Genomic DNA, 13,806 nt, shown 5'->3' on the forward strand with positions numbered 1-13,806 from the left:
AACAGTTGTTACCTGGGTTTGCTGCCTTATTTTTAAAGTGGACTGTAACCATAATTTTTAACAAGCAACTATAGCCTATCTATACGCCATCAGGAAGGGAAACAATATTATCATCTACACTTTTCTTGCTGCAATTTGTCTTAAAGTAGCAGTGCATATCTGAATGGTTTGCCTGCTGACTGCACTGTAAAATCAGTGCAAATGCTTAACGTCAGGGAAAAATAAGGGACATTTTCTATTTGATGGAAACAGTTTATTTGCGTTACTTTGGCAACATTATAGCATAAGAGATTATACCAAAGATGTTAAAGTACTGTATTACTATTTCTGTCACGGAACCTGTAACCAGATGTCAATTTTTTGTAACCAACTGTTTTTAAAAACTGTCGAAACTGATGGGGTTTCTAGTCATTGTTAATTTCAGCCATTTTAGCTCACAATGGATAGATTTTTATTTACAATAAACGCAAAATAAACAAAATATAGATGGTTTAAAAGCTTGTAACAGGCTTAGTGGATCAAACAGTAGTATACAAACATTTGTTTGCTAGTTTATTTTAAAAGCATAACTATTTGCATTGAAAACTGTTCAGAAATGAATAGAGCTCTATGTTTAATTCAATAAAGAGAAAATCTTATTTATCTTGATTCCTTTATAGTTCAGCTTAAAGGTGAGCTACTGTCATTGCCCGCTGTTTGTCGTCTGTCGGTGCGTTTCTCAGATTTCCCTTGTGAATGCAATACAGGTCACATTTTGTATCCCATCTTCATAAAAAATGTTCAGAATGTTTATGTAATTGATTTTCTATGTCAATTTTTAATCTGGGTTATCTGGTCATAAACTAGGTCACTAGTTCAAATCAAAGAAAAACATAAAAAACACTTTAGATGCTTTATTTTCAACTTGAACAACTTAAAAGTTTATGAGAATATTTGTCTGGATAATCTTTAGGTCGAGTTTGAATCTGGGTCATATTGGGTAAAAAATAGGTCAAATCAAAGAAAAACATTTTGAACACTACAGGTTTTTTCAGTTGGAACAACTTGTAACTTTATCATAGGTCATATATGTAGGTCAAAGTTGAAACTTGGTGTTTTTGGGTTAAAAAGTCCTAAAATTTGACACCTTCTAGAGAACATTTGGCAAATTTTTAGTACTGCATACAAAATGCTCATAAGGTGTATCTTCTAATTTCCTACATACGGTTTATATCAAACCGAGTCTGCAATTCTCTTGTAGTTTTGTTGTGATTAATGCTTCCGAGGGATCACTTTGTTTCCAGAATTTTATTCTTCACAACAGCAGGTGTCAAGTGCTGTGTGGCAGCTGTAAAAAGTTGTCCCGTACTTCACTTCAGTGTTGTTATATTTTTCTGGTCCTTCGGGATCATTGATGCCAGCACTATTGAGTGTTGAGCATTGAGTACCGCTCAAGCCGGTGCTAGGGGGCTTGAGGGATGTTGCACGTATTATCCATTATCCCTCATGTACAGACTCAATCAAACCGAGTCTGCAATTCTCTTGTAAGTTTGTTGTGATTAATGCTTCCGAGGGATCACTTTGTTTCCAGATTTTTTTACTAAGATTGAGCTAAGTTAGATTTGTCATGCAATTGTCAATGTAGAATCAGAATGTGTCAAGAGAGGTCTCGTCTTTAAGTCCTCTTATTTATTTTTTTTTTTTTATTTATGACCTGTTCTAACAATAAGTAACACACAAACTCGAGATCGGCCTAGAAATTTTAACTAGCAGTAAAACATTAAAAACACATACTTCGGAAAACCATGAACATCAATGTTTATTCACTAAAAAGTATATATATATATATATTATTGTCTTATGTTCAATCATCTGGATTTGTTTCATATTTTTTAAGATCGTAAACGTATAAGTGAAAGTGTTTACGAAAACCAGGCGTGATACGAAAACCTGTTGTTATATAGATACATGTATAATAAAAACATGAGCTACATTTTAAAATGCGAGGTAGGCATCAGAAGATTGATGTTTGGAACACTGCACTTTCACTGATGTTATCATAGCAACCAAATTATTGTTTTTGGTTAAAAGAGGAGAAAGGAATGATTTAATAGGGCAAGTAGCTTCCAACTCACCTGACATATATATTATTATCAAATTAAACAATACTTGTCAATTAATTAAGACTAATTTTAGTTAGTGATACAATGTTGGGTATGAAATATCAACATTTAGTTCTTCATATGCATCCAGTAATGCTTCACACAACTCAAATGCTTTAATAGCATTACTAGGCATCTGTAGGTCTGGCTATAGAATGTAAGCCAACTCCTGGAAAGCATCGATACATTTTGCTTAGGTATTGAGTATAGTTCTTGGCAAATTTCAATATCCTACAAATCAACATTAACACCATAATCAGTAGAACCTAATAGTACTAGTACATTTAACAACATTTTATTTCTGGTCCTCCAGTACAAGTGTCTACATGTTTCTGTGGTCGCACATTGTGTAAATTCCAGTACATACAATGCGATAAAGTTCCGCTTGAAGAACATCCGTTCCATAAAATTACAAGCATTCTGTATGAATAGGGTTTGACGTATCAATTCGTCCACGAGCTCTCAAACATCCACCTTGGTACCATAAGCCGTCTCCGCTAAACTGCAATTCTTTTTCTACTGTACTTGTACGATTTCTTGTGGAGTATACATGACACGGTGACGCCCGTAATTATTACAACGAAGTATCCTCTTTAACTGACCAAGACCAAGACGTGCGTTGTGGCGACAAAGAAGAAGTAATACAATTTCTGCGTACTTGAAGTGTCAGCATGAAAGAAACACTGCGTAATCACTTCTAACCTGGTGCTTCCGTTTTTAGATGGCAAAAGAGATGACACAACTGTTGACACAGGAATCACTTTCAATAAAATGATAAAGGCAAACATCAACGTGATCTCCATGTTTACGACCTTAAAAGAAATAGAAATAAATGAAATATAACGTTATAAAAACAAAGGGCTAGGGCTGTAAAAATGTAATATTGTTATCCATCAACAACAACTAAACATTATCGTTAGACAAACCTAATCTCCCTGACTAGCAAGTATATTTATGTCAGTTTTAACGCTTCAACCAGAACAAAATGTATTCATAAACTTTCTCTGCTTTCAATAAAATGTAAAGCGGCACCGTATCTAGCGTTTTTGATAAAACTAACATATCTTAATCGTTCCAACTGTAAGCATGAAAAATATAACAATCTAGATATAATAATTCACGGAATGTATAAAAAATCGCAAATACCTGTATGCAGCTACATCGAATTTGCCAGTTTTTTTCCTGTAACAACCTTTTGTAAGAGACCGTTGAATTCAAATACCCGCGTCTTATGTATTCTGTTCTTAATTTTTAAGTATTAAGAATTATTTTCTAAATATTAAGAATTAAATTTTAAATATTAAGAATTAAATAATAAGTTTTAAGTTTTAAATATTAATTTCAAATGTCCCTCCAGGGCTTCCATAATTGGCCTCACATTATGCTTTTAACTCAAACCTCATATGTATGTATACCTTACATATATATTTCACTTCAGGCTAGAAAAAATATTCAACAAAAACAAAAGCAATTGGCCTCACATTATGCTTTTAACTCAAACCTCATATTTATGTATACCTTACATATATATTTCACTTCAGGCTAGAAAAAATATTCAACAAAAACAAAAGCAATTGGCCTCACATTATGCTAGAAATACAGAAGCAACAACTAATTGAAAGTAAAGAAAATAATTATTGATTATTCTAACACGACCCGCATTTTTTACTATTGAATATAGAAGAACCGAAAGTGTGTGTTATTATGCAATAGAGTCACAGTTGACGTCCTATATAGAGGATATTGAATGAGTGTTGTTTAATACTAAATTGATTGAACGAGTTGAATAAAATCATATTATGCGAGCCTCTGGCGAGCATAATATTGTTTTATTCAACGAGTTCAATAAATTTAGTATTGAATCTACACGAATATAATATTCTTTTTATCACATATATAAAATAAGAACAGTAAACTGTTAAAATGAGTAATTTTTCAACGACGCGTCTATAGTGTAACGCTAACATTGGCGCGCTTAAACGCTATGTTTATATATAGCGCAAATGACGTCACGTCAAAGTGTTATTACACTAGTGTAATATCGTTTTTATTAAATGGCTTTATTACACTCCTGCGCCGCCGTTTATGTGATAAAATTAAATATGTGACGACACGTAATCATTATACATGTGACGTAACCACTAAAAGAATCAGACGCGCTTAAAATAAGTACGGAAATAAATTAGGCACAATTTTGCTTAATGTCAGGTACGGCAACATCTATATTTGTTGATGTCGTGTTAGAATCGAAATAATATATCCAAAATCGGTGATTTTATCGCTTGATAACATCACTGTTTGTCGTTTGGATGCGCATCATTATATCACTCTGGCTACGCCCGAGTCGTGATATATATAATTCCTCGCATCCGAACTCCAAACAGTGATGTTATTGAGCGATAAAATCACTGTTTGGGATATATTATTTCTTAAATAATAAATTCAACATAAATTCTGTCTACAAAATACAGGATTTTCTAATATTCTCCTATCATTTTATATTCTGTTCTATATCTAACTAGATCTAATTGTCTGCAAAATCCTTCTTATTTTAACTTGTCTGCAAAATTCAACATTAATTTTGTTTGCAAAATACATATTTTTCTAAAATTACCCTTCATTTTATATTCTGTTCTATATCTAACCTGTGTGCAAAATCCTTCTTATTTTAACTTGTCTGCAAAATTCAACACTAATTCTGTCTGCAAAATACAGATCTTTCTAGATCTATTAATATTCCCCTATCATTTTATATTCTGTTCTATATCTAACTTGTCTGCAAAATCCTTCTTATTTTAACTTGTCTGCAAAATTCAATAATATTTCTGTCTGAGAAATACAGATTTCCTTATGTTCCGCTATCATTTTATAATTTATTCTTAATCTAACTTGTCTGCAAAATCCTTTTTATTTTAACTTGTCTGCAAAATTCAACATTAATTCTGTCTGTAAAATACATTTTTTTCTAATATTCCTCTATCATTTTAAATTCTGTTCTATATCTTACTTGTCTTCAATATCCTTATTTTAACTTGTCTGCAAAATTCAACATTAATTCTGTCTGCAAAATACAGATTTTCCTTATATTCCCCTATCATTTTATATTTTGTTCTTATTTGTCTACAAAATCCTTCTTATTTTAACTTGTCTGCAAAATTCAATATTAAGTCTGTCTGCAATATACAAATTTTCATTATGTTCCCCTATCATTTTATATTTTGTTCTATATCAAACTTGTCTGCAAAGTACAACATTCATTTTGTCTGCAAATACAGATTTTCTAATAGTCAACTATAATTTTATGTTTTGTTCTATATCTAACTTGTTTGCAAAGTTCAACATTAATTTTGTCTGCAAATTACAGATTTTGCTTATATTCCGTTATCATTTTATGTTTTGTTCTATATCTAAAATGTTGCAAAATTCAATCTTAATTCTGTCTGCAAAATACAGATTTTCCCAATAGTCAACTGTTCTGAATTTAACTTGTCTGCAAAAGTCAACAGAAATTCTGTCTGCAAAATATAGATTTTCCTTATTATGTTGATCTTATGCAACTCGAAAGGTCTCATAGATTTTGTATTAAAAACATGCAGTCATTTCCAAATGGTACATCAACTGAATTTGCATTGAGTGCATTAGACGCCGTTCCTATTGACATTATCGTTGAACATAGAAAATTGCAATTCCTTGGACAATTATGTAGACTTTCTGATGTATATCTTGCTAAACATATTTTCAACAGTCGCCTCGTTTGTTACCTTAATTATGATAAGCAGACTTCTGGATTTATTCCTACTATATGTGAAATTCTACAAAAGTACGGATTATATGATGTTATTAATACATACATAAGAGAAGGTACATTTCCGTCCAAAATAGCTTGGAAGCGGATTCTTAATCAACAAGTTTTAAGCCAAGGAAGGGTCAATGTGAGTTTGAATGCAATGCCCTTGATGTCGTTATTACAACAGGGGGCGCAACTTTGTATCCGAAAAGAAAACCACGATTATCGCGCCTATGTTTCAAACTGATGAATATTTTAGCGCGGTACTTGTCCAGAAAATACATTTGTAAATGCTTTAAGTGTGATCGGTTGACTGGAGACATTGTACAACATTTGATTTGTTATTGTGAGGTTAATTCACATATACGTGAACGTTTGTCGAATTTGATGATAGAGATTAATGGTCACTGTGATTACATGTCATTCGTTTTGTTAACACCGTCTGAACAGTGTGATTATTTGCTAAGGTTAGCTGTTACAATTGATGGGGACATGTTTAAACATATGCATTATACCATATGTGTTTGCAAAATGTTCGATTAGTGTGATATAGAACAAACTCACTTTATATCAGGTACTTTGAAATAATCAAATTACATATGTAATGTAGTTATGTATTTTGGTCATAGTTTCTATTTATAGCTTTATAACTTAATTGCAGGAACAAATTCCATTGTAAATTGACTAGCCTTTCGTTTTCGTATCTAGTTAATTTTGAACCAGTGGACATTGTTTTTTGTCAGTTGTTTATACTTAATAATTGTTACTATGAATAACGCTTTTGTCTGACATTTTCGATCTTCATTTCTTCGTTTAGACAAATGTGAGATTCTTAAGGACGCATTTGCTATTTTGATTCTGATTGATTTGTACATATATCTCTATTTACTGTCTGTAAAATATTATTAATTTGTTACATGTATTATGCTCTTCAATATTGGAGGAATAAAAGATATTATTACATAGTATTACAATTAAAAAAAAAAAAAAAATGTACATTACTACTGGGTGATAAAGGGATTAAACCAATAACTGCTGGATTATACAAGGATTGCTAAAATAAACAATGGTAATATACTACAGTAATTGTACATGTAATTGTTATGTGACAATTATCTATATAATTGATTTACTTTGATTTTAAAAGCTTTTACTTTTTTATACCCCCAAAAACGAAGTTTGGGGGGGGGGGGGTATATAGGAGTCACCCGGTGGTCGGTTGGTCGGTCGGTCGGTCGGTCGGTCCAGACGTCCGTTGCATTTTCCTTGTCCGGAGCATAACTTGAAGACAAATGGTTGGAATTCAATATAACTAAATACAATGGTCAAGCGCATTGAGAGGAAGTGCAGTGCACAAGAACCATAACTCTATCTTGACTAATTACAGAGTTATTGCCCTTTGTTACTTTTCCTTGTCCGGGGCATAACTTGAAAACTACTGGTTGGAATTCAAAACAACTTCATACAATTGTCGAACACATTAAGGGGAAGTGCAGTGCACAAGAACCATAACTCTATCTAAAGTAATTACAGAGTTATTGCCCTTTGTTACTTTTCCATTGCGTTTTTTTGTCCGGACCATAACTTGAAGACTAATAGTTTGAATTCAATATAGCTACATACAATGGTCAAGCACATTGAGAGGAAGTGCAGTGCATAAGAACCTTTACTCTATCTTGACTAATTACAGAGTTACTGCCCTTTGTTACTTTTCCTTGTCCGGGGCATAACTTGAAAACTACTGGTTGGAATTCAAAACAACTTCATACAATTGTCAAACACAATAAGGGGAAGTGCAGTGCACAAGAATCATAACTCTATCTAAAGTAATTACAGAGTTATTGCCCTTTGTTACTTTTCCATTGCCTTTTTTGTCTGGACCATAACTTGAAGACTTAATGGTTGGAATTCAATACACTTCATACAATGGTCAAGCACATTGATAGAAAGTGCAGTGCACAAGAACCATAACTCCATCTTGACTAATAACAGAGCCCTTTGTTACTTTTCCTTGTCCAGAGCATAACTTGAAAACTACTGTTTGGAATTCAATACAACTTCATACAGTTGTCAAGGACATTAAAAGGAAGTGCAGTGCACAAGAGCCATAACTCCATTTTGACAAAATACTGAGTTACTGCCCTTTGATACTTTTCCTTGTCAGGAGCATAACTTAAAACAGACTGGTTGGAATTCAAAACAACTTCATACAATGGTCAAGCACAATAAGAGGAAGTGCAGTGCACAAGAACGATAACTCTATCTTCAGTATTTATAGAGTTATTGCCCTTTGTTCCTTTTCTTTGTATTTCTGGACTTACTACAGAGTAATTCAATTAAACTTCATCAATGGCCAACCACGTTGAAAGGAAATGCAACATATAAGAACCACAACTATCTTTAATTGCCAACAACCATAACTCTATATTTCAATTCTTTAACAAGGTATTCTGTTACTAGTAACATCCTCATTTCCGAAGCAGTCTTGTGGGGGTATTAATCACATTTAGTGATAGTTCTAGTTTAAATTTGGATACAAGTCAATTAATTGTTTGTTTGTTATTGTCTCATGCAATTATTTAGTGGTTTTTTTTAAAAATTATATAGAGGATATTCAAGTTTTTTCTATAAATACATGATTTATTTTCATCGAGTGGTATGAAAATAAATATTTCATGAGTGGCGGTAGCCACGAGTGAAATATGGTAATTTTCATGCCACAAGATGAAAATAAATCATGTATTTATAGAAAAAACTTGAATTTTCTGTTTATTATATACATTTTCTCTTTTTTGACATTACAGTTTAAAAGACTTACCCTTAAATTTTGTGTACTGGCAGAATTTAAAAGAAAGTAGTCCGGCAAGACACCAGTGAAAATACGGAAAATATGTTTCACTGCAGTGAAAAATAAATTTTTACAGTGAAAATACGGAAAATGAAAATACGCATTTTATTTCATCAATATTTCTCAATATTTCATTTATAAGTATATAATAAATTCTTATATTTTTTATGAAAGCATACTGTATAGATCTATTATTCTAAAAAAAACAAAAACAACGTCATTATTTTTCAAATTTGCAAATAATTATAGATCTTTCTAGATGGCATTAAAATAATTGCCCATTCACACATTAAACACCCCCTATATAATCTGCAAAATTTAAAACCCTTCACTGCAATTTAACCATTCGGAACTGCCTCGGCTATTATCTATAATAACTCCGAAGACTGACGGAAAGGGCCGAGTAGAACTTTGCGATTGATGTTTAACTTGCCTGCAGAGTCGTCTGCAAAGTATACCTACCCCCAACAACAACAACAACAACCACAACAACATGTCATTTGACCCTCAAGGTGTTTACGTGATTATTTTCCGTTAAGATTCACATTTATTTGATTTTCAAATAAAAAAATGATTTTTTTCTGTTAATTACAACAGAGGGGAGTTAAAAACTTTTTGTTATTATTATAGATTACAGTAGGATATGCATTTAATTTGTGTTTATTTTTTTGTAAAACAGTGGTCGGATATAGAAAATTTGGACATAAGAAAATGACGTGTCATGTGAATATATATTGAGCAATATTACCGATTATGATAATACTGAAAAAAGAACACTTTGATGATATATAATGATTGTTACTTCAGATCATCAGCATTTACGTTACAATCCTCTTCGGGACGACTGGGTATTGGTCTGTCCTCACCGGATGAAGAGACCTTGGGCAGGTCATGTTGAAAAACCAGAAGAAGCAGACATACCAAGGCATGACTCAAAAAATCCTCTTTGTCCTGGGAACACAAGGCCTAATGGGAAGGTAGTATTGGGTCTTCATTGTGTAACAGTTAATTGTATTCCCAGCTCAGTCCCAGGGGAATGAATCCGGTTCAACCAACCCTTAAAAACTAACTGCGCCTAAAGTAATTTCCGCCCTATACCAGATGAGCACATGTCAACTCGGCCAAAAAATTTATATATTACTGGTAATAATTATGCTTTATTTACCAAGAGTCGTGGGCATTTCTAAAAATAGACCAGTGACGTATGATGACGTCACAGGAACAAGCATGGAAATTACCAGAAAATGTTGAACTATTTGTATTTTGCACTGTCATGATCTTTTATGCATCCCATAAGACTTATTTCCAATTATCTAACTCATTTTATATAGGTACCATTTTACATTCACATGCATTTTGCTTTTCCTTGAGTCGTGGCTTACATGTATGTCAACAGTAGTGTAAGAAAACATTTGTCAAATCTCAGTGAACTATTTCAAGTTACCATACCAATTTATTAAACATCATTATATGACTAGAAACTTCTATCTTTAGCGATTTAGAGTCAGATTTGATTAATTTATTCGGTACTTAACAGTCTTCAAAAAGATCTATTAGAGTTTGTAATGAAACTAAAATAAAACGTCAGGGCAACTTTCATTCTGCCTTCAAAATCTTTTATACATTAACAAAATTGTAGCAACAATTGCAAATGATATTTAAATGAGGCAATGTGGTTTTCAAATGTATCCTATACAGTTCATTTGGCTTTATAAACAAACACAACTAGTTGCAAAAAGACGGAGATACAACAAGTGATTTCAAAATTTTATTCAAGATGGATAATGGATCGATAATAGATATAATGATGCCGATGACCAAGTGTTAGTTTATATTTCAATTAATAGTTCAGTGAGACTTTCTGTGGGCCCAATTTTGGCGCGAAATGAAGTCGCACCTGTTCCAAACACCGGAAACCAGTAGGTTGTTGTTGTTGTCGTCAAAAAATGTAAACAAACCATACAAATGGCCAAATTATTCGATTATTACAGTATTTACAACTTTTTAACAACAAATTATAAGAAATATATATAATTAAAATACATTTTTAACCATACAAAAAGTCATCTACGATTTTAACCCACCCACGACTCAAGGAAAACCCACGACTTAAGGAAAAGCAGCCATACTTGTCAGACTTCCCAAAAGTTAAAAAAAGTGTCAGACATTCGGTCTGACAAACCATGAAAATCTGTCGGACCGAAACGAAATCTGTCAAACTGAATAAAACAGGGCTGGCAAAATCAATTGTCTGTATTGCCCAGGTTGTCCCACAGCCTGTACGGACAAGTGAAAATTTTCAAGAATTAACTATGTAAATATCATAGTGACTCATACGGACAAGTTAAAAATGCTTCTAATAAAAACGGACAAGTAAGTCAAAATCAGATTTTGCCGGCCCTGAATAAAATTAATCAAAATGAAAGGAAAACTTGTGTTTGTATTTCTAAGAAACTTTTCGGTTTTAATTTTTTCGCCGTAAAAATCGGCACAGTCCGTATAGCGCATTTTCATCTCCCTGTCATACACCAACGATTCACCGTCCTGCTTCCATTTTTCATTAAATTTTGTCTCAGGTCAATTCTTTTTATGCTTTTACTGCTGTTCTGCGTGCTCCTTTGACGTAGATTTTCATTTATTCCCACGTTTGGCACCTTTAGCGACGCCATTTTGTATATATATACATGCCAATTGGATAAAAGCCGGACAGTCGGACCTATCCGGAATAAAAAGTCGTCAGACCTAATCAAAATTTATTGGACATGTCCGTCGGACCGACGTATTACAAGCCTGACTTGTATTACCTTTTAAATATTTTCATCACTACCTTTCATTGTTTAACAATGGAGCTTTAAATGACATGGAAAGGAAACTATGGCATCGTGCACTTTAAATCAGTATCAACCATAACATTCTCTGGCAAGTTCACATTTTTTTGAGATTTTCAGCCAACTTGAATTTGCATTGAAAAAATGACTATATAGTATTTGCCAAAATTGGATGAAATACATGTAATCATTAAATGGCAACTAAGACCAATAAAGCTACAGTCTCACTTACATCCTGGCAGAGCCCGGTAGACGTCTGGGTACAACCGGAGTACATCCGTAACTGTGCTAGCAACGTCCCGGATGATCCGGGAACATCCGGCATTGGACTGCAGATGGAATAAAATATTTAATATCACCGGGGTGGTCCAGGGTGATCCGGGAAGTATAGCTTTGCCGGTTTCATCCTTAGCTCTGCCAGGAACGACCAGGGTTACACCACGGAAATTAAATAAAAATTATGTATCAATGTAATCATTTTCGTGCATTTTCAATCCACTGAGGCTCTGCTTGGATTGTCCTAGGATCTGTGGTGCTCTGCCCGGATTGACCGGGGCTCTTCTGGCATCATCTGGGAACGACCGGGAAGCACCGGCATGAACCGTAGCTTCACCTGGGCTCTGCCTGGATGGTCCGAAATGCATCTTTGGTGGCAAGTTTGGAATTACCGTAGTGCTGCAGAGGTAATTATAACCGCAACAATAATTTCCCCCCGGATCATCCCAGTAACTTACCAGGGTGGTCGGAGTAAGTGAGACCTATATGTTATAGTCAACATCTCTAATTTCGTGTCATCACTTATTTCATGGTAATGGCATATTTCCATGTGACATTTTTAAGTAATACAACTAAACAACAAAGTTTTGTGCAAAATATCTTAATTCTGTAGATTTTTTCGCAAATCAGAACAACATTTTACTCATTTCTACAAAAAGTCACTAATGTTCGTTAAAATATATGCATACATCTGAAACAATTATCATTTTCTACATGCTCCTGTTTGTTGTAAAAAAAATAAATTAAGTTACAAAGTAATGATAAATATTTAAAATGAGCAATATAACATTTGGTAATTTTAAATGAAACATGAAAGAACTAGAGTGTAACACCATTTACTGTGATTTAAACAATGACATAATGTTATCAAAATGATTGACCTACTGAAAAATTTAATGTATACATTTTGTAATGTTAAATCTCCGATAACTTTTAACATACTAAAATAAGGTGGTGGAAATTAATCAACACCAAGAGCAAGTAAATCTTACCTGATTGTGGGTCTGGATAAGAAAACTTTATTTTTAGAGCTGCTTATCAGTCTCTGGTTTAACATTTTCATGTTTATACTAATGGATATTTAAAAGTTTTAGTGATGAAATTATGTGAATTTGTAGAGGAAGAAAAAATTAATTTATTTACAATTTATATGTATGTTTTGCCTACTTCAGATATTTTTGTAGAAAATATTGTTTAAACGGCACTGGGTGCTATAAAGAACAAACAGTGTTTTATAAAATAATGTCTTTGATTTTCACAAATTCAATCTAAAAACTTTTATTTATGGATCAATCATAAAACATCTTGTCTTCAAGACAAAGATAATTTCAAATGCTGCCTTTTTTATGCCACCGCTGCATCTGCGATGGGGTGGCTTATAGTTATTCATCTGTGTGTGTGTTATATTAGCTCAACTATACAAAGTATATGAAGAGCTGTCCTAACTGCCCAAGTGTTGGCGTCCACATCCAGATTTCAGAAAAATTTTGGTGCAGTAAAATATTTTTATGCCCCCGCCATATAATGGCCGGGGCATATAGTGTTACCCTGTTCCGTCCTTCCTTCATTCTGTCATTCCGTCATCATCAGTTTCCGTTCATTTTCTAAGTAACGGTTGCACACATTCAACTCAAATTTGACATATGGATATGTCATGAGAAAAGACAGGTCAAGTTCGATTTTAGTCATGGTTCGATGATTTTTTGGCAGAGTTATGACCCTTTTACTTTGAAAATAATATGAAATTTTCAGTTTCTTTCAGTTTCCATTCATTATCTCCCCAACGGTACAACACATTCAACTCAAACTTGACAGATGGATACGTCAAAGAAATAGGCAGGTCAAGTTCGAATTTGGTCATGGTTCGATGATTTTTTGGCAGAGTTATGCCCCTTTCACTTTGAAAATAATATGAAATTTTCAGTT

At 33.2% G+C, this 13,806-nt stretch overlaps 1 protein-coding gene across 2 annotated transcripts in view; it reads left to right on the forward strand.

Annotated features, from left to right (window-relative positions):
- Positions 1–9,140: 9,140 nt before the first annotated feature.
- LOC132731791 (galactose-1-phosphate uridylyltransferase-like) overlaps positions 9,141–13,806 on the forward strand; it is a 36,896-nt gene continuing 32,230 nt past the window's right edge. For both annotated transcript variants that reach the window (XR_009625930.1, XM_060718049.1), the window contains exons 1-2: positions 9,141–9,288; positions 9,584–9,753. Coding sequence is in view for 1 of the 2 variants with exons in the window: in XM_060718049.1 (XP_060574032.1) it covers positions 9,270–9,288; positions 9,584–9,753 (189 nt within the window). In the remaining variant the exon portion in view is untranslated. The remainder of the gene's footprint in view (positions 9,289–9,583; positions 9,754–13,806) is intronic.

This window comes from Ruditapes philippinarum, unplaced genomic scaffold, assembly GCF_026571515.1.
Source record: "Ruditapes philippinarum isolate M1 unplaced genomic scaffold, ASM2657151v2 ctg63_1_1_1_1, whole genome shotgun sequence".
Lineage (NCBI taxonomy): Eukaryota > Metazoa > Mollusca > Bivalvia > Venerida > Veneridae > Ruditapes > Ruditapes philippinarum.